The following is a 25,535-nucleotide window of genomic DNA, read 5'->3' as shown; positions in this document are numbered from 1 at the left end:
AATGATCTCCCAAAAGAAATTCGATCGATAAAATCTGTTTCAGTTTTTAAAAATAAGGTTAAAAAACTTTTCTTTACGCATCGGGTCAGAACCTTGCATCTGTATGGCTCTTGTCCTAGGACAACTGCCCTTCATTGCATGCTTCGACTTAACCATAGCCCACTCAATATCAATCCTAGGCACTTTCGTCCTTGTGCATGTCAGGCCGTAGAAACCACGCAACATTTGTTTCTCTATTGTCCACTATTGGTTCGTCATCGCACAATTTTGTTCTCTACTGTTTCGAATATTCTGTGAGCAAACGCTAAGTTTAACGCATCATTTCTTTCTAATCTTTCTCCTGGGGCATTTATTCGTTTCATGCTATTTGGTCATCCTGATTTAACGGACGCTCACACACTGTCATTATTCCATGCTGTTCATAAATATTTGCGTGCATGTAATAGATTTTGATTTCTGCTGCTGTTTTATTGACATTTAGCCTCTTTCGTTCGCTTTTCTTCTTTTGTTTACTATTATTGTCGTCTATCCTTTATCTGAAAATACGTTTATTTCTCGTATGGTGACACGACAAAGGACAGTTTTCAGTTTTCGGACTGTCGTCTGATTGTCGTAAAATAAAAAAATAAAAAAAATATAGGTTATGCACGACACATTTTATAAAAATGTTTACAATACGAGGAAACCGATACCTAATCTCTTTCGGCAGTTCAGACAGGATTATTACCATTTGGTTGTTTCTCATGTGGTTTTGCAGTATCTACACATTTTTGCAAAAACCTCCCAAAACTTACTTTTTCGTCCACGGTAATAGTTTTTGTTATAAATAGTAGAAATTTTAAATCGCTATTTTTGGAGCATATTTTAATGTCAACTATATTACCACATTTGTCATTGAAGTAACATGCGATGAATAGTGCTAAGTTTAAGCCGATTTGGATAAATGCTAGTACGCAAAAACATACTGACAAAATAATAAACACGTCGACATTTGGAACAAAGCACTTATATACCTCAACTTCTTCGGTCAAATGTGTCAAGTTGCAGTCAAACTGTTGGTGGTTAACTGCCCCTGCAATAAAATTCAACGCTCCGAAAACGATTCCAATAAATGCAGCAGTTGAACACAAAATGGCGTCGATTTTGTGACCACCGTAAATATCATTCGTGTACTTGGTTTTTTCTCCTTTTTTGGACAAAATGAAGTCTCTGATGCATTGGTTTGGTTCAGTGTTCTGAACACGTCCCTGCTTAAGTTTGTCATAGACGAAATATCCTTCGCTTTTACGATACAGATGATAAAGGCGAACAAATGATTGAATTTTTGTCGAAAGGTTGGTTTTGGAACAGCCCACCATGACTTGACTTGATAAAAAATAAAAACATGTAGTTGCAAGAAAAGTCAGCGGAGAATACTTCATGAGCTGAATCAGTGGCTTCTGTGAGCAGCACTGAAAACCGACGTCATTTTTTTGTTCCATAGTTTGCTCGGTTTCTAGTTTTTCATCTGGGTAACAAGTAACGAAATGAGGTTCGTACACTGCAAACATCGCACAACTTATCAGGAACATTGCAGCCAAAATGATTTTTCCAACGTTGTATACCTTTGGCGTTTTGACAGCGGTCTCCGTTTCCAGTTCAATTGATCCTAAAATGCCCGACAAAAATCCTGTCACCAATGCCATTTTCTGTTCGCTTTTCTAGTCAAAGATAGTTTGTTGTCAAAATCGTTTTAAAATCTAACCGATCTTTCACGCATGTTTGTTCTTTTAAACCGCAAGGTTCTGCCCATTTTTTTCTTTTACGTTTGTTTTGGGCCGCTACGTGTTTTGACACCCACATGTGCTGCTTCCGTTTTCTTTGTTCGTTGAAAACCTAACCTGAAACGTTCGCAAACTAGTCCAACACTAATGTATTTTGTGTCTATGATCTATGGAACCGTATTTACTCACTGCTGTTTACATTTTATTCAACAACTATTTTTAATCCATTTTAAAGCACATTTGGCCCAAGTTTTATAAGTTGCAGAACATTACTGGAATGGACAGAGTTGTACAGTAACATTCACTGATATTTCTGTTAAGTTCTAAGTATGCGTTCTAGTATGTTTAGGACTTTAACTCTAAAAAAACAAAAAATGTTCTTAAAGTTAATTTTCAACGTTGGTGTTATAGATGTTCATGCTTTTGGTAACAAATAATATTAAAATTAGGCGTTGGCTTTGTCCCGGGCATCCTCATTTCGTCATGAAGCTCTGCGATGATAGTGGCAATGTGTCAAAACGTATTTTCGCGTCGCATTTGTCAATATCGAATGATGCTACTATAATGTGCAAGACACATTGGCTAAATTAAAAGCACTGTCCTCATATAAGTACCGGAAAGTTGCATGGCACGAGGCGTCTATGATTCACATTAAACCTACGGTTGTTTTACGCTCAACAAACAACATCTGTATGTAAAAATTCCGCTCTTCATCCGTTCGAGAACAGCGTTATAATGAATCTGACAACAAACGCTCACCCGCTATAGCTTCCAATATCCTGTTAAAAACTGAGTGGTGTGGAATCATGCTCTCCTACCCTTTACATTTCACAAGTATGTAAAATGCAATGGGCATGTGTATTTTTGTCACTTCCGGTTGTGGTTTAAGTTACGTCTTTTTTTAAATATTTTGTAAAGTTCACTCATTATGTGATTGGGACAGATGAGACATATGCATAAACATGCATAGATTGTTAGTACTTCCCCCTCAATGCACTTTCCCCATTCGTGTGTCTTTTTTGTTTAGTGCCAATTGTCTGTTAAATCCATTTCATTGTTTGGTTTTCACACAAAACTATTGGAAATGATCAGGTTTGGGGTTACGCACAGCGTTGGCAAACAGTACTAATAACCAACACACTTCTAAACTTGTTGAAACTAAGGTTGTGGGTGTATCACCAGCATCCTATTCTACTGGTTGCAAACGGACAAGTTTAAAGACGCACTTACTGGTTGCCTTCTTCTGTTTATGGTCCTAATTGTTACAGTATAATCAAGGCAACAGCGTGCTTGCTTTAGCTTTACCATAGTCTTGTGAACCTGGTACTAAAACACCCACTTGTTTATTAAATAGTCTGCATAAAACCTGGTGTATAAATTTGTATTAACTTATGACTGGTCAGGGTGAAATATTATTATTAACTCGTAACTGCGGTTAACATTTTCTTTAAAGGTGGACAGTTATTTTCGTAACCTTTAATGTGATACTTGTTTTGTATTATGCAATCAGTGGTGGTACATTTATGCATCAGTTTTAACTTCATGTCAGGATGTTAATGCAACGAGGTGTTTGTGATTCACTGTCATCCCACAATTGTTTTACGCTGAACAGACAACATCTGTGTTTAAAATTTCCGCCCATTATCCGGTTCAGCTCAGACTTATATTAAATCTGACAACAAAGGTTTTCCTACGCTTTGGTATTTTAGGATGTCAGCGCAACGGGGTGTCTGTAAGTCAGTTTCGGTTTCGATTTATTTCAAATTTAATTGTTTTCAAAACACACGCGTTGGTTGCAATATAGGTGTATAGTCCTTTTGACTATTTGACCAAATCTTCAATTCAGGTTATTTGTGATCTTCCATGAGTTCTGGCCAAGATTGTTTTGTGTTAAATGTATTTCGGGCTTATGGTTTGAATGTATGTTAAGCTAACGTGGGCTTGTGGGTGTTTCTCTTACATTGCATTCTACTTTGGTAACGAAGCAAATTTAGTCCTATGTCCCGTCTCCTGCTTTTGGTTGTCCAAATCAGTTAACTGTGGTTGGTATTGTGTTTATGGTAGGATACTCTACAAAAAAACTTTTCGTCTTACTCTCTGCGCTATTTTACCATTTTGTTTTTACAAGAATTAGCATCTTTGCATGTTTGCAAGGTTTTACCCCGGATTATTTTACTGCGTTAGATCAAGCCCCACAAGAGGGGATTGCAGGTGCACCACACTAGGCCCCATGAATATCATACTCATATGCTGGTGTTGCAGATTGGATGAAATGGTTATTTTTCCGATTCGTTTGTTGTCTCTAAATGTTTATAGCACATATACCTCTGTAGGTATTATTTTATTATCTGTTTGCTCTCCGCAATAACAACTTATCGGTGGTGTCATCATAACAAAGCTTTGTTTTGGTTTATGAGTGGGCACCTGCTTCTTTCTATGCCCGAACTTTACTTGCAACGAGGTGTTTGTTCTGTAGTTTCAAATTACAGTTATTTTAACCCCAACAAACAACATCTGATTTATTTGAATTACACTCATTATTCGGTTAAATGCATTTGTATTGAAGGCAAGTTGTATTGAATTTGACAACAAATTTCCTCCTTTTTGTCCAGTATGTTAGATTCAATTGAGTCACTGTTGTTGTGTTTCGGTCATATTTTAGACCCTTTTACTCTGAGTTGATAACCCATTCAGCTGTTTTTTTTTTCTGAGAAACAAACGAAAAACATTTGCAAACTGCAGTACGATATTTTTCTTTTTAACTATTAACCCTCTATTGTAGGGTTGTGTGTTTGATTAAGATACTTTCATTGACATGGGTGTATCGGTCAGATTTTATTCTACTGGCAGCAAATGATACAAAATCAACAACTTAACGTTTGCTTTGTATTTTTTTCATTGCTTGAGTTTTGTTGTACGTTTGTGGTTGTATAATGCCGCAGAAAATTATTGTATGATTTTAGATGCTATATTAACGGCATGTTTCTTATCCATATGAGCTCCGTAGCATTTTTTATTTACAATACCACTGTGCAGGATAACTTCCAAATACTAACATACATTTAAAAGTTTCTTCGCGCTAACACACTGGTTCAATTCCAATCTTCATCGAGTTAAGCTTGGCTAGGGTGTACGGACTGGCGTTTTTTGCGTTATATTTTGACAAAGAAAACGTAAGTCGTATTTATGTTTTAGTTTCTATTTTCCATAAGCCACTACCAAAATGTAGGACTTTTCTTTCAAGTTATCTATGCTTTTTAAATATACAAGACATAAACTCACTTTACTACGTTATCTCAAACTAATTGCTGTACAGGCATGACTTGTTAGAATCGCCGTTGACTTGCGGGCGTATCCTAAACTACTGGTGACACAATGCAAAATCAAGAACCCACCTGTTGCTTGCCTTTTTCTATTTTTTTAGTGTGTCTACTTCTTTGCAATGAAGTCGATACTGTTGATGGTTGGACACCACCGCAAACAAAAAACTTGTTGTTCGGCTTACGGTACCCATTCTGTCTTTTCTAACCATTTTAGTGGGGCTTGGAAACATCGTTATGCAAGTTCATTGATTTGTAAACATGTTGTAAACCTTTCTTGTTTGGAAATTCAAAGCCTTAGCGGCACATATTGATGATGTATGTTTGAGGTTAGTTTTGAACCAGTAAATCTACTTCTGTGCTTTTGTGAATCAAAAATGTATTGTTGTGGTCGCTGCCTCAGTACTTTATTCTTTATTGATGTTGAAATAGATTTATTACCAATTAGTTGATGCTAGTATATTAATCAGAGAGATACGTAATCGATTTTAAGATTGTTAGGGATCACTACTCGAATGCGATCGTTACTTAATTCTGGTAAAATCCTTACTATTATTAAGCAAATACTCATGCACTGCAGACACTTTAATGTCATCAACATTAGAGTGGTAAGATCCTGAATGTTATATGCCTTGTTCCTCATTCTTGTTGTAATCTTAATTCCATTATTCCGTTAAATGACCGACAGAGTTTTATTTTAAAACAGTTCATTGTGTCCGTTAATCAAACCTGCGTTTTCTGAATACCCATTGACTTGGAGTGTGTAGCCATCTCCTGCTTTCAATTTAAATGAGCTAGAATAAATATTTTTGTGCAGTATTTAAGTTCTAAAATTCTTTAATCATAGTTGGGAAAGCATTACTTCACTTGTCAGTTTTAGTTATCAGACTTCCTTCTTTGGTTACCCTTTTTTCAGTTGTTATCGTATTTGTTAGGTTCCTTACTTTCGTTTTCAATAATAAGTAAGAAATAACCTTGTGTTCTCTGGCACATAAAATATTAGGAAGGTGCCGTGTTTCTGCATGCTGTTACTTGTACTTGACTTTCCACTTCAAACAACTGCATGATGAAAGAGAGGTTTTGTTACTGTAAGTTGTCACTATCGACTTACGTCTTTTTTGGCGTACGATGAAACTCATTTGGTTCATATTCTTCTAAATTTAAAAAGAAAAGCGCGGTACTTTAGCTATATGTTACAACACAGTTCTATGACTTTGTAGATTATGCTTTAGTTTGCTTATTGTGCCTGTTAGTGTTGCCAGTGTCACTTTCTTCTTGACTGGCTTGAGGACCAATTTTCTTAACGTTTTTTATTTGCGCTGAGAAAATTTTTGCGCTTTTCGTCGATTTGTGTCACTACATGCAAATTTATTTTTTCTCCTCCAAGAGTTTCATTCTATTTTCTGAAACAAAGACCAGCATACAGTACACGTTCTTAATCATTTTACTTCGAAAAATGCGATTGGGGCTACTTTGAAAAATATGATTGAGAATTCGATTGGTTATACTCAGGTCAAATTGTACAAAGCATCATTTTAATGCCACTATGTAATGTTATTGCAACTACTGTATTGTAGGACGTGCAAAATAATATATCGTTATTTGACTCTGATTTTGAATGTCTTTTGAGTGAGTAATATTGCCCGTGCCATTTATACCATTCAACACCATCTGCGTATGAATGATGTGGGCCTCCCAGATATAATCCATCTGGGTTTGTGCAATGACATGCGTTGTACCTCCCAGCTCCATTATATAGTGAGGCACAACTAGAAGAACTTGCATCTCTTTGTCCCTTGTCGAAAATTTCGAACCGTTGTGCCTTTCCAAACAGTCTCCTAAAATTATTCTCCTGTTATGGGAACCCATGTTTATGCAAACATTTGAATTTGTCATTTAGTCACAAAGAGACTGGTGTTATTCACCCTTAGCCATAATCATTCAAATGACGTACAGCTTTTAAATACTTTACCTGCATTGCCTGAGTATCCAGAGACACTTAAGACATAACCAGTTCCTTCCCCAACTTTGAACGTGCTGAACAAAAAACATGCAATACCTTGTGTCAGTAACTTCATAATTGTTTGCATATTAAGGAAAAATGGTTTCAAAATAAAAAGAATAATTAAAGTGGAACAACTCCTTGCACAGCTACCTGTATTTTGCGAATCTTGTTTCTCCCTCAAAATCCTCCATGTCCACTCTCAGTTCGTATCTTCTCTTTGATGTTAGTTGGTACAGAACTTCCAACCCTGTGCAAAGAAAAGCTTTAGTACTAACGTGTTTGCACACTGTTTTGGGCACTTTTAGGACTGAACGAAAAGATAAAAAAGTCACACAAAAAAAAACAATCTAGGTGTGAATACTGTAACGATTAAAGAAAGTGAAATATTATGATACTGATTGCAAAAAACTTCTGGCATGAAGCATTAAATCATCCGGATTTATGCTTTACCCATCCAAATTCTGTATTCATATCCCCAAATCTGTTCACATAATCGTTCCAGTACAGATAAAAAAATTCAGATTCGGCGATTCGGCGCTAAAACGTCTAAACGAAAAAAAGGAGCACAAATTGCCTTGACTACACTACAGCACTCATAACCTAAAACACTACAAGTAATACTGGAAACTTACTATCCATCCTGGTAGATCAGTGGTAGAATCACAGTATACATCAAGAGGTTTAGTACGATCATGGAAGGGATAAATTGTGTAAACTCCACTTTCGGTTACTCCGCTGTTCCAAACTTTCTCACAAGTCGTGTTTTTGTGAAGATCTGCAAACATGTGCAAGGTTTTGGTTGATAACAAAACACAAAAAGAGTTCAATGTGTTAGGTCGCTTGAAATTAGTTATGTTTTAACTACTTAACTGCACTGCCAAAACAACGAAGTTTGCGGTGCATAATATGAGTTTGAATCGATATGATCAGCATTCTATTATTTTTTTGTTGTACCGGCGTCTGTAACCTGGTTTTCGTTTGGTGATGCCTATTGTGATTCCTACAAGTGTAAGTTAACCGATGTGAAACTTTGCGTTTGTAACACCAAAGTAGTTTGCATAGGCATGTAGTACAGCGATAAATTTGCAGTTTTTCTTGCCTTTCAATGCATGTACTTGTTCCTGCATTGCATCAAGCCGTTTTTGCATGACCGTCATCACATTTTCAAGATTGTTTAAATCCTCACAGCTACACGACCTAGGTTCATTTAGAGTGTTGTTAGACACTGCTGTTGTCATCATTTCTTCCGCCAAAGATGCGCCTGTTACGGCGAACCAAACTGCTAGAATTCGTACAAAACCCATCACCATTTCTGTCAAAGTAAAAATAACCGATCATTTGGCTAAAAAACTACAACTAGCATCGCGCAGAGACAAACAAACTCTTGGTCATTTATTAGCTGTTTCTACTAGACATAATATAATCTATACAGACCTCTTCTGGCAAATGTATTTGGAACTGACGTTGCGACGTCCTATGCAGGTCGCCTTCCTTAGGGCAAATAACACTGAATGTGCGTAGTAAAGTGCACGATGAACAAGGGAATAAATAAATAAAAACTCATTGTCAATGTATTAGGTTCATTTTACGAGCTTTAATTTACAATTCGATGTGTGTACCTATATCGTCGTAACTAATGTACCTCTCCTCCCCACAGTTAATTTACGACATTACTACACTAGCGCAAAGAATATTTTTACGCTTTTTATAACTTCAAACTTTGTTGTAATAACTTTTTTTCTTGAACATTTGAGATGGTTTGGTTTAGCTACCTACTATTAAAATGTTATTCTTTTTGTCTTGTTTCTATCAAATCAGATTGTATATGTACAGTAGGCTATTTGTTTTTTAACTACTTTTATAGTGAATTTGAACTTTTATAAAGTACACTGTTGTATTTTAGTTTTATGTGGCAGTTTATAGCTGTTTAACTGAGCTTACGGCAGTAATAAATTCTCGACCAGGGAAAAACCATGTGGAAATTTCGATGACGTTGTAAATAACGACGTGTCAATATTTGGTTGTGATCGAGGTGTTTTGCAACTGCTTTTGAAGTTGATTTAGGATCCTGTAGTGGTAAAGTTTGGAAGTTGTTTGTAATATCCTAAATATACTAAGTATGCCATTTGGCATGTACAGACTTGTTTTTTCAGGCAGATTTGAACTTGTTTTTAGACTGATTTGGACTTGTTTTTTAGTACAAGTATGTTAACTTGTATTATTGGATTTTAGTTCGTGTGTTATGCGGTGCCTGTCGATCGCAGGAGGTCTAAGCCACTTGATCATGACTCGAGCGTTATCGTGAGAACAACGGTATTTGCTGAACAAAAGTCGTTCTATTGTTTTGGGTAACTAGTGTATTTGAAACGAGTTCTTACCAATTGAACGTTCGTTTGCAAAAGCGACTAAGTTCTGAAACGTTTTTAACATCAACTTCTGTACATTACCATAGCTGATACCTGTATTTTGCGTATCTTGTTTGTCCCTCAAAATCTTCCATGCCTACTTTAAATTTGTTTACATGTACAGATATAAATATTCAGTTGTGCCTTCGTCTTATGGTTTGTGGCCACGATAGAGACTAATTTTATTTTAAACCCAAATTTTACCATTGCCTTCCTCTTGTAACAACTAGTGACAAACTAATCTTCATACAATTTATCAACAGGATCCATAAATAGCGTTTTCACTTTTTTTTTATCAACACCAAATTGAAATTTTCTATTGTACCTTATTAAATTGTTTTATGTATGATTATTATCATCAATGAATTAACCGAACTTGATAGAAATTATGATTGCTGCAAAAACCCTACTACTTGGTTCTGATTTTGAATTCCATTCTTTTAAGCGAGTAATAGTGTCCATGCCATGTATACCACTCAACACCATCAGCAAAAGAGTGATGGGGTCCTGCCAAATACAATCCGTTTGGGTTAGTAAGGTGACATGCATTATACCACCAAGCTCCTTGGAATTCTGAGGCACAATTATTTGGATAAATATCTTGGTCCTTGTTTCTTGTTGTGAACTTCATTCCGTTATTCCCCTTCATGGCATCGCCTGCAATTAAGTTACCCACGGATTTTTTAAACTAAAAAATGTTTACGGGCGTGGGTATATCAAACCTGCGTTTCCGGAATATCCATTGACCTGGAGAGTGTAACCTATTCCTCCTCCCACTTTGAATGTGCTAAAAACAAATTTGTGCCGTGGAATATAAAACCACTGAAAGGTTTTTGATGACAACCTTGGTACATCACCAATGTAGATACCTGTATTTCGCGTATCTGATTTCCCCCTCAAAATCTTCCATGTCTACTCTGAGTTCGTATTCTCGCTCTGATGTCAGTTGGTGCAGAGTTTCCAATCCTGTACAAATATACGAAAATACATTATTTACCCAATATTTTAGTCTCAATAAAAACAAAATGCCCCCAAAATGTAAATATCAATAGGCTTCATTACACGGAATTCAGGAATTTCATACATTCCCGTTTTACCACTTTTAAAGCAAAACTGATAACCACTCTATTGTTATGGGTTTTTGCATGGACGAATCTGATTCGTTATGGTTTTGCATGGACGAATCTTCGTATGTTAATCTTCATTGCTACCGCCCAGTAGCTGTTATCTTGCATATTTTTCTATGTGCTGTTTTGAAAAAAGCACAAAACATAATACAGATTGCTTTTTTGCTGGTTCTGTTATATTTTTCTGTTTAGGAAATCGTAATTAGCGGCTCGGGTTTAATGAAATAAACCGCTCAACCATCATAATTTGTTTATTTATGTATCTTTAAACAAAAAAAAAGATACTAACTCTATACTATTTATGTATTTCCACACGTAAAGATCCTATTTGAAATTTAACGAAATTTTCGTGTTTTACAGATGGATAAAAGTCGTACCCAGCCAGAACTCTGTATCCAGGTCTCCAAACCCATTTGCGTAGTCGTTCCAGTAGAGAAAAAAATCCTCAGATCCGTCTATTCGTCGTTGAAATGTCTAAAGTAAGTTACATTTTGTTGCATAACAGAACACAACCTTGCGGTAGATGTCATTACTTCGATTTTGGTTAAAACGCTTTTGAATTGCAAATAATAGAGCGAACTTACTATCCATCCGGGTAGGTCAATGCTAAAATCGCAATAAACATCAAGATATTTAGTGCGATCGAAGTAAGGATAAATCGTGTAAACTCCACTTTCGGTTACTCCGCTTTTCCAAACTTCCTCACACGTTGTATTTTTCAGCCGTTCTAAGAAATTCGTTAGGGCTGCAATGATTTCTTTGTTTTTTTGTTGTTACATGTTATTTTTATGTAATTTGTTTTTCAATGTCAGCAAATCTTTTTCTCACCTTCCAACATGTCAAGTCTTTCTTGCATGTCAGCCACCTCGCTTTGCAAGTCATTGACATCTGGACACTGACAAATAGATAAATCGTTCGATGTGTATTGATCAAACGGGACGATTTGTGATCGTTGTGCGTAACCACTGCTAAGCAGAGCAGCACAAAAACTAACCACAATTGGCAAATAACTCATATCTGCTACGTTTTTGGTTGCAATACTTTAAGAAAACTTTTTATCACACGGGCAGATTTTTTCTCGTAGTCAGACGTTGCTCAAAAACTCTATCCCTAGACACTGAACCATCCCGCGTTGGACACTCTTTATATACTATTTCTGGCGTAAAGCATTAAAAAAACAAATACATTTTGGTACTGTTTGGCGCATAGGCGCCTAATTGGCGGTGGCGGGGTGGCGCCTCCACGTTGGTTTTTTTAAGAACCATGGCGGCCACTGTTCATATTTTGGCTTGTTTTTTGTCAAAACATCGTGAAACCTGAAGAAAATCAGAAACGATCTGCTTTAAACAAGCGTGAGTTGGAAAGCAACAAAATGTGGCCTGTTTTGGTTAGTACCTTGTTTATAACGTCAAACAAACAATTGTTGCTATGGCAACAATACTATAGTCAATTTCAGCTACTATTGTGTACAATGCGATTGTACTGTGAGTAAAGGTTATTTTAGCTGATACAAAGAAACAACAACGTGACGAAACATTTTTTATACGTTGCTAAACCAATGCTTTAGCAAAGTGTTTCAAATACTTTTTTTTCCAAAATTTAATGTTTTATATTTTTGACGAACCTCGCATTCGTTTAGAAATTAGTTGGGCGTTGAATTTGTCTTGAGGTTGTCTCCATTAGTGACGTCATATTTTACCTCCGCCACCTTGCATTTTGTAAAACTCGGCGCCTATGGGTTGGCGTCAGGTCCTGTGTGACTGCTTCAAGTGGTTACCATGTGTCCCACTGTAAACGTGCGACAAAGCAAACTGTGTATAGTAACATTTTATGTGCAGTCGCGTTTCCAACTCTGATTAAACTGGCAAACTCTCAAACACTTTTGATTTAAGTGCTGTTTGCATTATAAAATAAAATAATTTTTAAACGAGATCGAATTTGCCAATTTCATATTTTCTAAATGATAAATACAAACTCCAGTTGTTGAAAACCTATTGAAAAAAGTGCGTTGCTTGGTATTTCAAAGTCATATACTGGTCAGCTCAGTGACGACTTTTTTAGCCCCAAATGTGTAAAACTCTCCATTTCAGCTTCTTGCATGCAAAACGTGAAGAAAGTGATTGATATGTTTGTGATTATAGACATGATACGCTGCTAGGCAAACTTTTTGCTGTTTAGCAAAAATAGCCTTTATTTTGCGCAACAATTAACGTTGTGTGAGCAAAGCGCGTTACCTCGTGGATACTGGAACCTTGTCACCACATTACCTAGAGGTAACCACAGAATAGCACAAATAAATTGAGTAACTCTAATGTTTCGAGTAAATACCAAAAATGTTTATTGGTTAGTGTTTACAAATAGGGTTAAACTTTAGTTTACAGTTGTGGTAAAGAAATGCAGTTAATTTTTGCTTTTACGAAAAACACAAACTTGTTTGTGCGCTGAGTCAAGATATTTGTTTAAACATGATTATCGGCTGATCGCAGCCTGTATTCACCTCGTACTTTTCTTTGGTTAGTGTCTGTTTCTGTCAAACGAACAAACAAGATGGATATACCTATTGATATGGTTCAGACACTATAACAGATGGCGAAAGAACTCATTTTTTCCTTCTATAGGCCTGTAATAAATGTAATTTTGAAAGGTTTCACCAAATCCAACAATACACGTGTCAGTGTCTTAAAAAAACTTTAAAGCACAGGCCTTTGGAAAACTGTTTCTTGTTTGCTACACAAAACTTTTCTGCTTCTTTAGTATGCTACCAACAGAAGAATGTTACAATATATCGTTTTTGCCACATTAAGAATAGGTAGTTTACGCACGATATTGCGCCATTAAATAGTTGTCCACGAAGCGGTTCTTTTGATAGTCTTTAGATAGTAACTGAATTATCTGTCGTAAAATTGTAAACCGGTTCTTTTGCACAGTTATCACATTATAGGAATTTCTTATCTGTTTGGAGTTCTCTTAGCGTAAAACTCTTGTAGTATGTATTTAAAATATATGGTCAATGATTCAGAGTTCTCTTTACGTTTACTGTTCGAGGCAATTTAAAGGGTTGTGACAATAACTGCTGAATCAGCTATTATTGTCACCGTAAACGCTTATGCTCCGTTGCGTCACTTACCGGAAATTCCTAAACCGGCTTGTTGTGAGTTCCTGTGGAAGTAGCTCTACTGTTTTTACAGGTGACGTACGTTACTTGTGTTACTTACTTCGCTCGTGGGTGACATGTCACGGTACACTGATCTTAGTTTTAATTGTAAGCGATGAAAATGGGTTTCTTAATTGATTGGGATATCGGTACATCACACCGTATTGAATTTAAGCCAATTAAATGTACAATCATTTGCAAAAACAGGGACTTGACTCATACACAAACATAAAAACATGTTTTGAGGATTACTTTTTTCGAAAAAAGTCGACGAATGTACTGAAGTCCAAATCCGTTATTTTACAGGTTACTATCATGTACTCAACTAAACGTTAATAAATGGACACCGGGTCAGTGTGTATGAAAACTGTCTATTTAAAATAGATTTTGATACAGCACTAAAAAAGTGACTAAATTGCAGTGTATTGTTGCAATATTTTAGTTGTCAGCAGTTATGCGAATAAAACTAGTTGTCTTGAGTATTGTCTTTCTGGCTCCGAACTTGATTGATGTATGTAAGTTTTAATTCAATCTTCGGTCACAACGATTTTAGTTGATTTGATAATAGACTTTCAAAAGCAGTTTACTTTAAAGTTTTGGGTTCTGAAGTAGTTTTTTGATTGACATGTAACTGTCAGCATTGTTGAAGTGTGTTGTAGCGAATGCTGGTCTTCATGCGAACTTACTTACGACCTTCCAAGCATATAAATTACCAATAACAAAATCATACTGCAAAAAAATGACAACGTGGTTGAAGATGTTTTCGCATTCTGGGATCATTTTAATTTCCTACTTCTTCGTTTAAACTTGTAAAAAAAGAATAAAAAGTTTTGTTCTGGAGGTTGGAATGTATGTTTTGCAACGTCAATCACTAACGTGCGGAAAACATAAATTTTGAGTTCAAACTAAACGTATCTGAGTAGGACTACTTGAGTTTTGTATTCGTAATTACACCTGAGATAATAAGACAATTAGACATAGCAGTCTTATGCACTTAAGGTCAACCCCAGAGTTACTCCGACTGTTTTTCTCAGTTTATTCGCATTTATTGTTCTGTTTACAATTTTTGGCAGGAAACGTTTTTTACAAAATAAAGTTATGCAAAGCATAATAAAAAAAGACCACAATGCCTTGAAACCCTGCGGAATCTCGACCTTAAATCTTCTCAGATGGCAACAAATATGAGATGGCAAAAATTTGGTTGCGGAAAAATAGTTAAGACATGATTTGTTTTCATGTACATTTAGTTACTGATGTTAAAACCTTAGAAATTTCAGATATTTTTGCCCACTTTTGATTTTAGTGTTTTTGGCCCTTTTACTGAAAAGTTTGCTCATCTCTCTACTATGAGCAAGTTGGACTGCAAATTACTGCACGAGAAACATTAACGATTACGTTTTGATAAGTGGTCGCAGTAAAAAAGTTTACATGTCCAGAAATAAATATCCTGTTGTGTCAAGTTTTGCTTTTCTTTTTTTAAAAACTAGTGACACACTAATCTTCTTACAATTTATCAAGAGGTCCACAAATACCGTTTTCATTTTATTTTTATTAACACCAAATCGGAATTTTTTATTGTACTCAATTAAATTGTTTAATGTTTGATTATCATAAATGAATTAACCGATGTTGATATTGCTAGAAACTACTTTTGCTGCAAAAACCAACGTTACCTAATTCTGATTTTAAATTCTATTCTTTTAAGAGAGTAATCATAACCATGCCATGTATTCCACTCTATGCCATCAGCAAAAGAGTCGTGCGGTCCTGCCAAGTACAATCCGTTTGGGTTGGTTTCGTGGCAGTAGTTATACCACCAAGCTCCTTGGAATTTTGAGGCACAGTTGTGTGGTGCGTAGTCTTGGTCTCTGTCTCTTGTGGTAAACTTCATTCCGTTATGAGTTGCCATGGAATCACCTGCAAGTTGCCAACAATTTTTTTTAATTCGAATATGTTTACTGACGTGGGTATATCAAACCTGCGTTTCCGGAGTACCCATTGACCTGGAGAGTGTAACCAACTCCTGCTCCCACCTTAAATGTGCTTAAAATAAATTTCATGCCATGCAATATAAAACGTCTGGGAGTATTTTGATAACAACCCTAGTCCATCATGCAGCTACCTGTATTTTGCATATCCGGTTTGTCCCTCAAAATCTTCCATGTCTACTCTAAGTTCGTACGGTCGCTCTGATGTCAGTTGGTGTAGAGTTCTCAATCCTGTATGAACAAAATAAAGAAATTACACCGTTTACACCAGTGGTTCTCAAACTTTTTTTGTTGCGACGCCTCTGGAAAAGTTTTCTAATCTTACGTCGCACCAGCAAATAAAAGTTAATGAGGAAACTTATTTTTAAAGTTGTGTTTATTGATACAAAACATAAAAAGCCACTAAACGGAACTATTCTGCGACGCCCTTGGAAAATTGAAACGACGCACCGTTTGAGAACTACTGATTTACTACACCATATTTTAGTCTATTATGAATAACCGAAACACACGGCGCGGTATATCGAACAGACTCCTGTTAACACGAAAGTTTTTGCTTACCGTTGTAGCTGGAAATTCTAGTAACGTAAGAATTCACACTCAAATTGGGAGTATCGAAAGGTGGCGCAAAGACCATCTTAAAAGCAAATTCAGTAAAGATATATCATCCTAAACTGGCCAATTCCCGTTTTCGGTTTTGATATTTACACTGATACCTTATTTGTTTAAAACGGAAAACAAGAAACTAAGCACAAACACCGAATTCAAACAAAATTGTGGTGTTTCACTTGTGGATAAAAGTCATACCTATCCAGAACTCTGTATTCATGTCTCCAAATCCGTTCACGTAATCATTCCAGTAGAGGAAAAAATTCTCAGATCCGTCTATTCGGCGTTGAAATGTCTAAGTAAGTTGAATTATGAGGCGTAACAGAGCATAACTTTACAATAATATTAGCATTTCAATTGTGGGTGTGGTTGGAACATTTTTGAATTGCAAATAATAGAGCAGACTTACTATCCATCCTGGTAAATCAATAGTGAAATCACAATAAACATCAAGAGATTTAGTGCGGTCATGGAAAGGATAAATCGTGTAAACTCCACTTTCGGTCACTCCGCTTTTCCAAACTTCTTCACAAGTCGTATTTTTCAGCCGTTCTAAGAATTTCGTTAGGGTTGCAACGGTTTCTTTGTTTTTTATTGCTTATTTTTTTTAATTTTGTTATTCAATGTCTTAAATATGTGGGTAATCATATTCTCACCTTCCAACAAGTCAAGTCTTTCGTACAGGTCAGCCACTGCGCTTTGTAAGTCGTTGATATCTGGACACTGACAAATAGACAAATCGTTCGATGTATATGGATCAAATGGAACGATTTCTGATCGTTGTCCATAACCAATGCCAAGCAGAGCAGCGCAAAAACTAACAACTATTTGCGAACAACCCATAACTGTATCGATTTCCGTTGAAATGCGTTTAGCTTAGCTTGTATGTTACTACATAGACAACCGAGACAGTTTCTCAACCTGCGCTGCACGATGTTTATATATACTTTCCCTGGTATCTTCGACCGAACTATACTCGTGTCATTGGCGAAACTGTACAAACATGTATGTACGTGTTTCGTTCGACACTGCATACGTCATGCGTGGTTAAGAGGGGAAGTGTTGTCTTTTTTTAACTTTATGCCAACATTTGTGGTAAAAAACACAGGACGAGAAATACCGCGTTGTCGAAATTCAGCAAACATTTTTGATCCTGAAGTTAAAACAGTTGAAGTTGAAGGTTATTAGAAGGTGAAGTATGTTTAATTACTACTCAAGTGCAGTCAATGTTGACGCATATGGGGCGAAAATTGCCTACGTTTTGTTCTATTTGCAGAATTAGCTTTCTTCGTATGATTAAACTACACTGTCGTGACGTAATATAATCCATATGGCGCCGGAACGATCAGTTCCCACGTGCTTTGCGAAAATGATTTGGAACGTATGTGCTGACAAAAACACATACAAAAAGGATTTGTTTTTGGAGGGTCGTGGGCTTGAATCCCATGAAAAATACACTACTTCAATGCTGAAATGTAGGGTTACACGTTGAGCATATAGAAAATAACCTGGTTTTTATATCAAACAATACTAGCTTAAAGCTATGTAGTGTTCATTATAGTTTGCGTGTGCAACTAATAATAGTGTATTTAATACAGCCGTGTCAATGGTTTTCAAATTTTCCTTTGAGAAAACGTCTCACTTTCTAACAATATATGTGGCTTTTGATTAATCTTAAAGCCCAACAAATTGGGTTGCTGGTTTACTGACAAACATTCATCTTAAAAAAACATTCATCTTATCTTAAAATATGGTAGTAAACAAGATGAGAACCTATGTACGAAACGTTTTTCTCTCACACTAAAATTTGTTTTGGGTTGTTGTAGCAGTGCTGGCGTTCACAACTCATTATTCTCTCTGCGATACTTAAATAAAATCAGCCGTGGTCCGCATCTTTGTAGCTTATATGACGAAATGCGTTTGTTTGCCGTGTTATATGTAACATTTTCCTGTGAACCAATTGTAATATAATTTACAATAGTGTTTTTGTCTTTACAATCATCCGTGCCAGGATTGTGCATGAAACGAGGCGTCTGACTTATAACTCATATTCAACATACAGTCTTGTGCTGTTATAAGAACAGCCGTAGTTAAAAATGCCGCCCATTACCATGCAGTTAAAATGTTTCGGGTTTTGTTGAATTAGACAGCAAACAATACTTTCCAGTTTCCTGTTAAAAGCTGAATTATACTGTCCTACGTTTTATTATATAAGGGTAAATGCTACCAATATCATTTTTTTGCATTGAAATTTTTTTTAGAATGTGTAGAACATCTAATATCCTTGGAATCGCATACAACTAGTGTATCTCTTATGCTACTGGCCGAGCACGTTGCAAAGGCCTACCAATTCATTACCTTTTTCTGTTCGTGGGCCAAATTACTACAACTTGTTTCAGTTAAAAACAATCATCTGGTATTACGAAATATTATTTAAATGAGCTATACATGACTTTAATGGTATAAGCATAACTTAAACGTGGGTTTTTATGCTTACAAATCTCACTGGAAATGTTTTACTTGACCGAACAGTTCATCCAACCATAACTTTGTTGAAGATATAATAAATTCACTGACATTAGTTACTGTACATGTGTCGACCTTTTGAAGCTAGACTCGTTCTTTTTTAAGCTGGACCTGCATATTGCCGTAGTTATTGTGAAGCATTGTGTTTGTTTGTTACGAATGTTGTCATCGGCGGTGGTATAAACACGCCACATTCTATTGTTAATGTGATGTGATGTTAATTTAAGCGTCATTATTTACTTCACTCAGTACCAAAATTAACATGAAATGAGATATGCACGATTAGCGTACCGCTATTTTACACCAAACGGACTCTTGTATTGTTTCTATTCTATTTTAAAATTTGTAACTCTCTGCCAAAATCAAACCTCTATTAAATCTGACACAAACGAATTTCCATACACTTTGGTGTTCCATTACATTAAACAATTTTTATATTGTCACAAACTTGTATGCGTTCCTTTCTGGGTGCTTGGTTTTCGGCTCGACGTAAAGTTAAGTTGCGTATGTGAAATAGGTGTTTGCGAAAGACGAAAATCAGAAGTAATGCTTGATGAAAGGTTTGTATTGATGAGAAACATGATTGAAAAAGGTTGTGGAACTTTGAGATATGCCACCAGATCAGTTATTGAAGCGGTGTAGCTGTTTAGTTTTTTTTTTTCTTCTGTATACGATCATCGACGGTAAAGCATTGCTATACATTACTTTGTTTAGATACATTGTTATTACATAAACATGCACAAAGCATAACACAACAACATTGTTTACTGATTGGGTAAACCTAGATCCACAGGATTTACATGTTATTGTTGTACACACTGTCCATTATTATTACCAACCAATGGAAGTGCATGTGCCTCCGGATTATTTATACAATCTTGCAAATAATCCGCGAACTGTCTTCTTTCGTTCACGGTAATTGTTTTGGTTATGACAAGTAAAAACTTTAAATCGGTATTTTGCAAGCATATACCCAGTGGTATTGGGTTTCCATCTACGTCTCTAATGTGCCGTATTGCGATGAGTAGTGCCAACTTTAAACCAATTTGGATTATTGCCAGCACGCAAAACATGACGGACAAAATAATAAAAACATCAACATTTAGAACAAAACATTTGTACGCAATAACCCCTTCAGATAAATTGCCCAAGTTGCAATGAAACTGCTGGTGATTAATTCCTCCTGAAATAACATTTAGGAGTCCGAAAAAGATTCCAACACCTGCTGCAACTAAACATAGAGTGGCGTCTTTCTTGTATCCTTGGTAAATATCTTCCGTGTACCTGAGTTGACCGTTTTCGGAAAAAACAAAGTCTTTTACTATTTCTGCTGGTGAATCGTGCTGGATGTAATTTCTTTTCACTTTGTGATAGTCAAATTTTCCATTGCTTCGGCGGAACTGGTGGAAAAGGTAAACGAATGACTGTATTTTTTTGGAGAGGTTGGTTTTGGAACAACCCACCATCACTTGGCTAGCCAGAAAATAGAAACAAGTGACTGCAAGAAAAGTCAGCGGAGAATATTTCATGAGCTGAATCCAAGGCTTCTGTGAGCAGCACTGAAAACCGACGTCATTTTTTTGTTCCATGGTCTGCTCGGTTTCTAGTTTATCAACAGGGTAACAAGTAACGAAATGAGGCTCGTACACTGCAAACATCGCACTGCTTACAAAGAACATTGCAACCAAAATAATTTTTCCAACGTTGTATGCCTTTGGCTTTTTGACAGCTTTCTCCGTTTCCAGTTCAATTGATCCTAAAATGCCCGACAAAAATCCTGTTACCAATGCCATTCTTTTCTTTTTGTTCAAGTTTCTAGGCAAATGCTTCTGTCGTCGATATCGATTTAAAGTCTAACTGTTCTTTCACACATGTTGTTCTTTTAAACTGCCAGATTCTGCTATTTTTTTCTTTTATGGTTATAGGCCTTATCTTTTTTACCGCCTACATGTGCTGCTTCTGTTTCCTTTTCTCGTTGTATCTGTCCTAACCTGAAGCAATCGCCCACCGAACAAACATTAATGGTTTTGTTTTCATGACCAGTTAGCTGCTGATGCAATAAATGCCTTCTTGTATAACTGGATATTCCTTTTTAGACCATTTACAATCGTTTTCATTTGCTTAAAATAACCACGATTTCCAATCTGTTTTAAAACCAAATTTCGCCAAATTTTTACTCAGGTAGGGAAACATCACCACGCTTGACATTGTAATATCATACGCTGTCATTTGTATTAACTTATAGGAAAGCTGCTGTTTGTGACTTTAGTGTTTCCCTCTTAGCGTTGTCACGGCACCATCATTTAGCTATGAAGTTCTACAGCATGCGATGGTAGTTGCAGTCTGCAAAAACAAATTTTTCGCGGCATATTTGTGAGTATCACATGATGCTACTATAGTGTGCAACGCACATTTTTTCAAAAAAGACTGTCACCATACTTAACCTTTACGTTATAAAATACTGCTTCACGGTTGTGTGTTTTGATAATCCGTGTAACATTTAATGGTGGAGTGTTTTGAAGATGCAACCTTTTCCCCTTCACTATATCTTACAATATAGTGCACAATGTGTCAATCTTTAAACACATAAGTGCCAGGAAGTTGTTTGAAACAAGGTATCTATGATTCACATTAAACCTACAGTTGTTTTACGCCCAACAAACAACATCTGTATTTAAAATTCCGCCCATCATTCGTTCGAGAACAGCTTTATATTGAATCTGACAACATACGCTCACCCGCTATAGCTTCCAGTATCCTGTTAAAAGCGTGGTGTTGATTCATGCTCTCCTACGCTTTTTCAGGATGTAAAATGCAAAGGGCTTGTGTATTTTATTTACTTTCGGTTGTGGTTTATGTTGCATTAAAACTATTCACCTATTATCTGCTTAGGACAGATGAGATATATACATAAACATGCCTTGATTGTTAGAACTTCTATTTTAATGCACTTTCCCAATCGCTTTTTGACGACGTTAATAAGTGTGTCTTTTTTCGGGAATGTTGAGGTTTGGGGTTTGGCACAGTGTTGGCAAACAATACTAATAACTAACACGCTTCTAAACTTATTGTTCTAACAAGGTTGTGGGTGTATCACCAGCATCCTATTTTACTTGTTGCAAACGGACAAGTTTAAAGACGCACCTACTGGTTGCCTTCTTCTGTTCATGGTCTAACTCTAAATTGTTGCAATATAATCAAGGCAACAACTTCCTTGTATTATGATTAGGTACAATTGGACTGATTTTCGCCCCCAACGTAACATTTTATCAAACAGTTAACTGCTGGTTTGCCAACTGGCGTACTTGTGTTACTGACCAAAGCGTTGCTTGAAAAGATTCATCTCAAAATTACATATTTGGTCAAACTGTTCAGACCAACAAACACTTTTGGTGCACTACTAGCTTTAGTATAGTATTGTAAATTTGGTTTATGCCTGGGTATTGTGAAATATTGAATACTAACTCGGAACTGCGGTTTAAATTTTCTTTAAAGGTGGACAGTTATTTTTGCAACCTTTGAAGTGATACTTGTGTTGTATCATGCAATCAGTGGTGGTATATTTATGCATCAGTCGTAACTTAATGCCAGGATGTTACATGCAACGAGGTGTTTGTGATTCACTGTCATCCTACAGTTGTTACAATCCCAACAGACAAAATTTGTTTTTAAAAAATCCACCCATTATCCGGTTTAGGACAGACTTATATTTAATCTGACAACAAAGGCATGCCTACGCTTTGGTGTGTTAGGTTAGTCAGCGCAACGGGGTGTCTGTGAGTCAGTTTCGGTTTCGATTTATTTTAAATTAAATTGTTATCAAAAACATACATGACTGTGTGATGTGACCAGTGAAACAATTCCCTGCATTACTTTTTGCGTGTTCCCTTTACATACTCTACTGTTTTTAATGAACAACCAGCAAACCAAATCCTCAATTCAAGTAATTTGTGATCTACCATGAGTTCTGGCCGAGATTGTTTTGTGTTGATTTTACTTAGAGCTTTTGGTTTGAATGTATGTTAAGCTAACGTGGGCTTGTGGGTGTATCTCTGACATCGTATTCTTCTGGTTACAAACGATGCAAATTTAGTCTCAAGTTCTTTCTCCTGCTTTTGTTCTCCAAATTATTTAACTGTGGTGTCTATTGTGTTTATTGTAAAATACTCTTGCCAAAAACTTTTCGTCTTACCCTCTACGTCAGTGGATCTCAAACTGTCATTATTTTTTCAAAACGGACCCTTTGCCATTGTTTCGGGGGCTCGCGGTCCTTAAGCCTGAATGTGTATTTCAGAAAAACGAAAGTTGATTGCAGGATTTTAGCTAGTTATGCAAAATTGCGCTTAACAATAATCCAAAGAAAGCATGTAACATCACAAACAAGACAAACAAAACATTACGATTGTGTGCCAACAATTGCATTTTTGTCAGTTTTCATGCAATAAGAGCTATTGTTTAGCAATTGGGGACAGTCGATTCTCAATTCTACCGTGATTTAAACTTATTCAGTGGCACAAACTGGCGCAAAATAAGATTATAAAAGTACTTCAACCTTTACGCGGTCCACCAAAATTGCCTCACGGACCCCTAAAGCAGTGGTCGGCAACCGCCGGTCCGCGGCCCGGTACCGGTCCGCGAGGAGTTTGTTACCGGGCCGTATAATTTTTCAGGTTAAATGCTTTCAAACATTTTGCCCATATATCCTGGGCATGATAAACTAATCTAAGCCTTTTTCTAGCTATATATTTGTAGTTTTTTGAAGACCGGTCCGCAATAAAATTTTAGTTTAAAAACCGGTCCGCAGTGCAAAAAAGGTTGCCGACCCCTGCCCTAAAGGACCGCGGACCCCAGTTTGAGAACCGCTGCTCTACGTTATTTTAATATTTTGTTCTTCAAGAATTAGCAGCTTTGCATGTTTGCAAGGTTGCATATCGGTTTATTTTACTGCGTTAGATCAAACCCCATCAGAGTGGGGTGCAGCCAGTGCGCCACACTAGGGCCCATGAATATCAAAGATCAAAAGCTGGTGTTACAGGGGATTGGAGGAAATGGTTATTTTTTCGATATGTTTGTTGTTTCGGAACGTTTATAGTACATATCTTTGTAGATATTATTTTGTTATGTTTATTGCCCTGTAGATTAACAATTGATTGGTGGTGTTTCATAATTAAGCTGTGTGTTGGTTTGTGGGTGGGTACCTGCTCCATTTTGTACCAGAACTTAACTTGCAACGAGGTGTATGTTCTGTAGGTAAACTTACAGTTATTTTAAGCGCTACAAACAACATCTAAATTCTATGAATTAAACTCACTTTTCGGTTAAATGCATTTGTATTGAAGGCAAGTTGTATTGAATTTGACAACAAATGCCCTCCTTTTTGTCCAGTATGTTAAATTCAATTGAATTACTGTTGTTGTGTTTTGGTTATATTTCAGACCTTTTCACCATGCGTTAATCACTCCTTTAGCTGTTTTTTGTCTGAGAAACACACAAAAAACATTTGCAAACTGCAGTACGATATTTTTCTTTTAGGCTATAAACCCTCTTATAGGGTTGTGTGTTGATTAAGATACTTTCATTGACGTGGCTGTATCGTCGAGATTTTATTCTACTGGCAGCAAATGATACAAAATCAACAACTTAACGGTTGCCTTGTATTTTTTCATTGCTTGCGTTTTGTTTTACGTTTGTGGTTGTATAATGCCGCAGAAAATTATTGTATGTTTTTGGACGCCGTATTAACGGCATGTTTCTTATCCATATGAGCTCCTTAGCATTTTTTATTTACAATACCACTATGCAGGATAGCTTCCAAATACTAACATACATTTAAAAGTTTCTTCGCGCTAACACACAGGTTCAATTCCAATCTTCATCGAGTTAAGCTTGGCTAGGGTGTACGGACTGGCGTTTTTTGCGTTATATTTTGACAAAGAAAACGTAAGTCGGGACAAAGAAAACGTAAGTCATATTTATGTTTGTGTTTCTATTTTCCATAAGCCACTGCCAAAATGTAGGACTTTTCTTTCAAATTATCTATGCTTTTTAAATATACAAGACATTAACTCACTTTACTAAGTTATCTAAAACGAATTGCTGTACAGGCATGAATTGTTAGAATCACCGTTGACTTGCGGTCTAATCCTAAACTACTGGTGACACAATGCAAAATCAAGAACCCACCTGTTGCTTGCCTTTTTCAATTTTTTGTAGTGTGTCTACTTCTTTGCAATGAAGTCGATACTGTTTATGGTTGGACACCACCGCAAACAAAAAAAACTTATTGTTCGGCTTACGGTACCCATTCTGTCTTTTCTGACCATTTTAGTGGGGCTTGGAAACATCGTTATGCAAGTTCATTGATTTGTAAACATGTTGTAAACCTTTCTTGTTTGGAAATTCAAAGCCTTAGCGGCACATATTAATGATGTATGTTTGAGGTTAGTTTTGAACCAGTAAATCTACTTCTGTGCTTTTGTAAATCAAAAATGTATTGTTGTGGTCGCTGCCTCAGTACTTTATTCTTTATTGATGTTGAAATAGATTTATTACCAATTAGTTGATGCTAGTATATTAATCAGAGAGATACGTAATCGATTTTAAGATTGTTAGGGATCACGACTCGAATGCGATCGTTA

At 36.3% G+C, this 25,535-nt stretch overlaps 3 protein-coding genes across 3 annotated transcripts; all 3 read right to left on the bottom strand.

The window, feature by feature from the left end:
• Nucleotides 1–6,469: 6,469 nt before the first annotated feature.
• On the bottom strand, nt 6,470–8,277 carry LOC145238897 (microfibril-associated glycoprotein 4-like). Its single transcript, XM_080102177.1, has 5 exons — nt 8,188–8,277; nt 7,721–7,863; nt 7,239–7,335; nt 7,056–7,120; nt 6,470–6,921 (listed from the first exon to the last, which is right to left on the bottom strand). Exons 2-5 carry the CDS (start codon nt 7,725–7,727, stop codon nt 6,647–6,649), a joined length of 444 nt encoding a protein of 147 aa, XP_079958303.1. The 5' UTR covers nt 7,728–7,863; nt 8,188–8,277; the 3' UTR covers nt 6,470–6,646.
• A 1,625-nt stretch (nt 8,278–9,902) lies between these two features.
• On the bottom strand, nt 9,903–11,635 carry LOC145237778 (microfibril-associated glycoprotein 4-like). Its single transcript, XM_080100760.1, has 6 exons — nt 11,449–11,635; nt 11,205–11,347; nt 10,998–11,094; nt 10,363–10,459; nt 10,216–10,280; nt 9,903–10,150 (listed from the first exon to the last, which is right to left on the bottom strand). The coding sequence occupies exons 1-6, from the start codon at nt 11,633–11,635 to the stop codon at nt 9,903–9,905; spliced, it is 837 nt and encodes a 278-aa protein (XP_079956886.1).
• A 3,808-nt stretch (nt 11,636–15,443) lies between these two features.
• LOC145237777 (microfibril-associated glycoprotein 4-like) lies at nt 15,444–17,214 on the bottom strand. Its single transcript, XM_080100759.1, has 6 exons — nt 17,028–17,214; nt 16,781–16,923; nt 16,570–16,666; nt 15,897–15,993; nt 15,753–15,817; nt 15,444–15,691 (listed from the first exon to the last, which is right to left on the bottom strand). The coding sequence occupies exons 1-6, from the start codon at nt 17,212–17,214 to the stop codon at nt 15,444–15,446; spliced, it is 837 nt and encodes a 278-aa protein (XP_079956885.1).
• Between the last annotated feature and the right edge of the window lie 8,321 nt (nt 17,215–25,535).

This window comes from Phallusia mammillata, chromosome 7 (genome assembly GCF_965637545.1).
Source record: "Phallusia mammillata chromosome 7, kaPhaMamm4.hap1.1, whole genome shotgun sequence".
Lineage (NCBI taxonomy): Eukaryota > Metazoa > Chordata > Ascidiacea > Phlebobranchia > Ascidiidae > Phallusia > Phallusia mammillata.
Note: the sequence above shows the minus strand (reverse complement) of the source record. Positions and strands in the feature narration are given on the sequence as shown.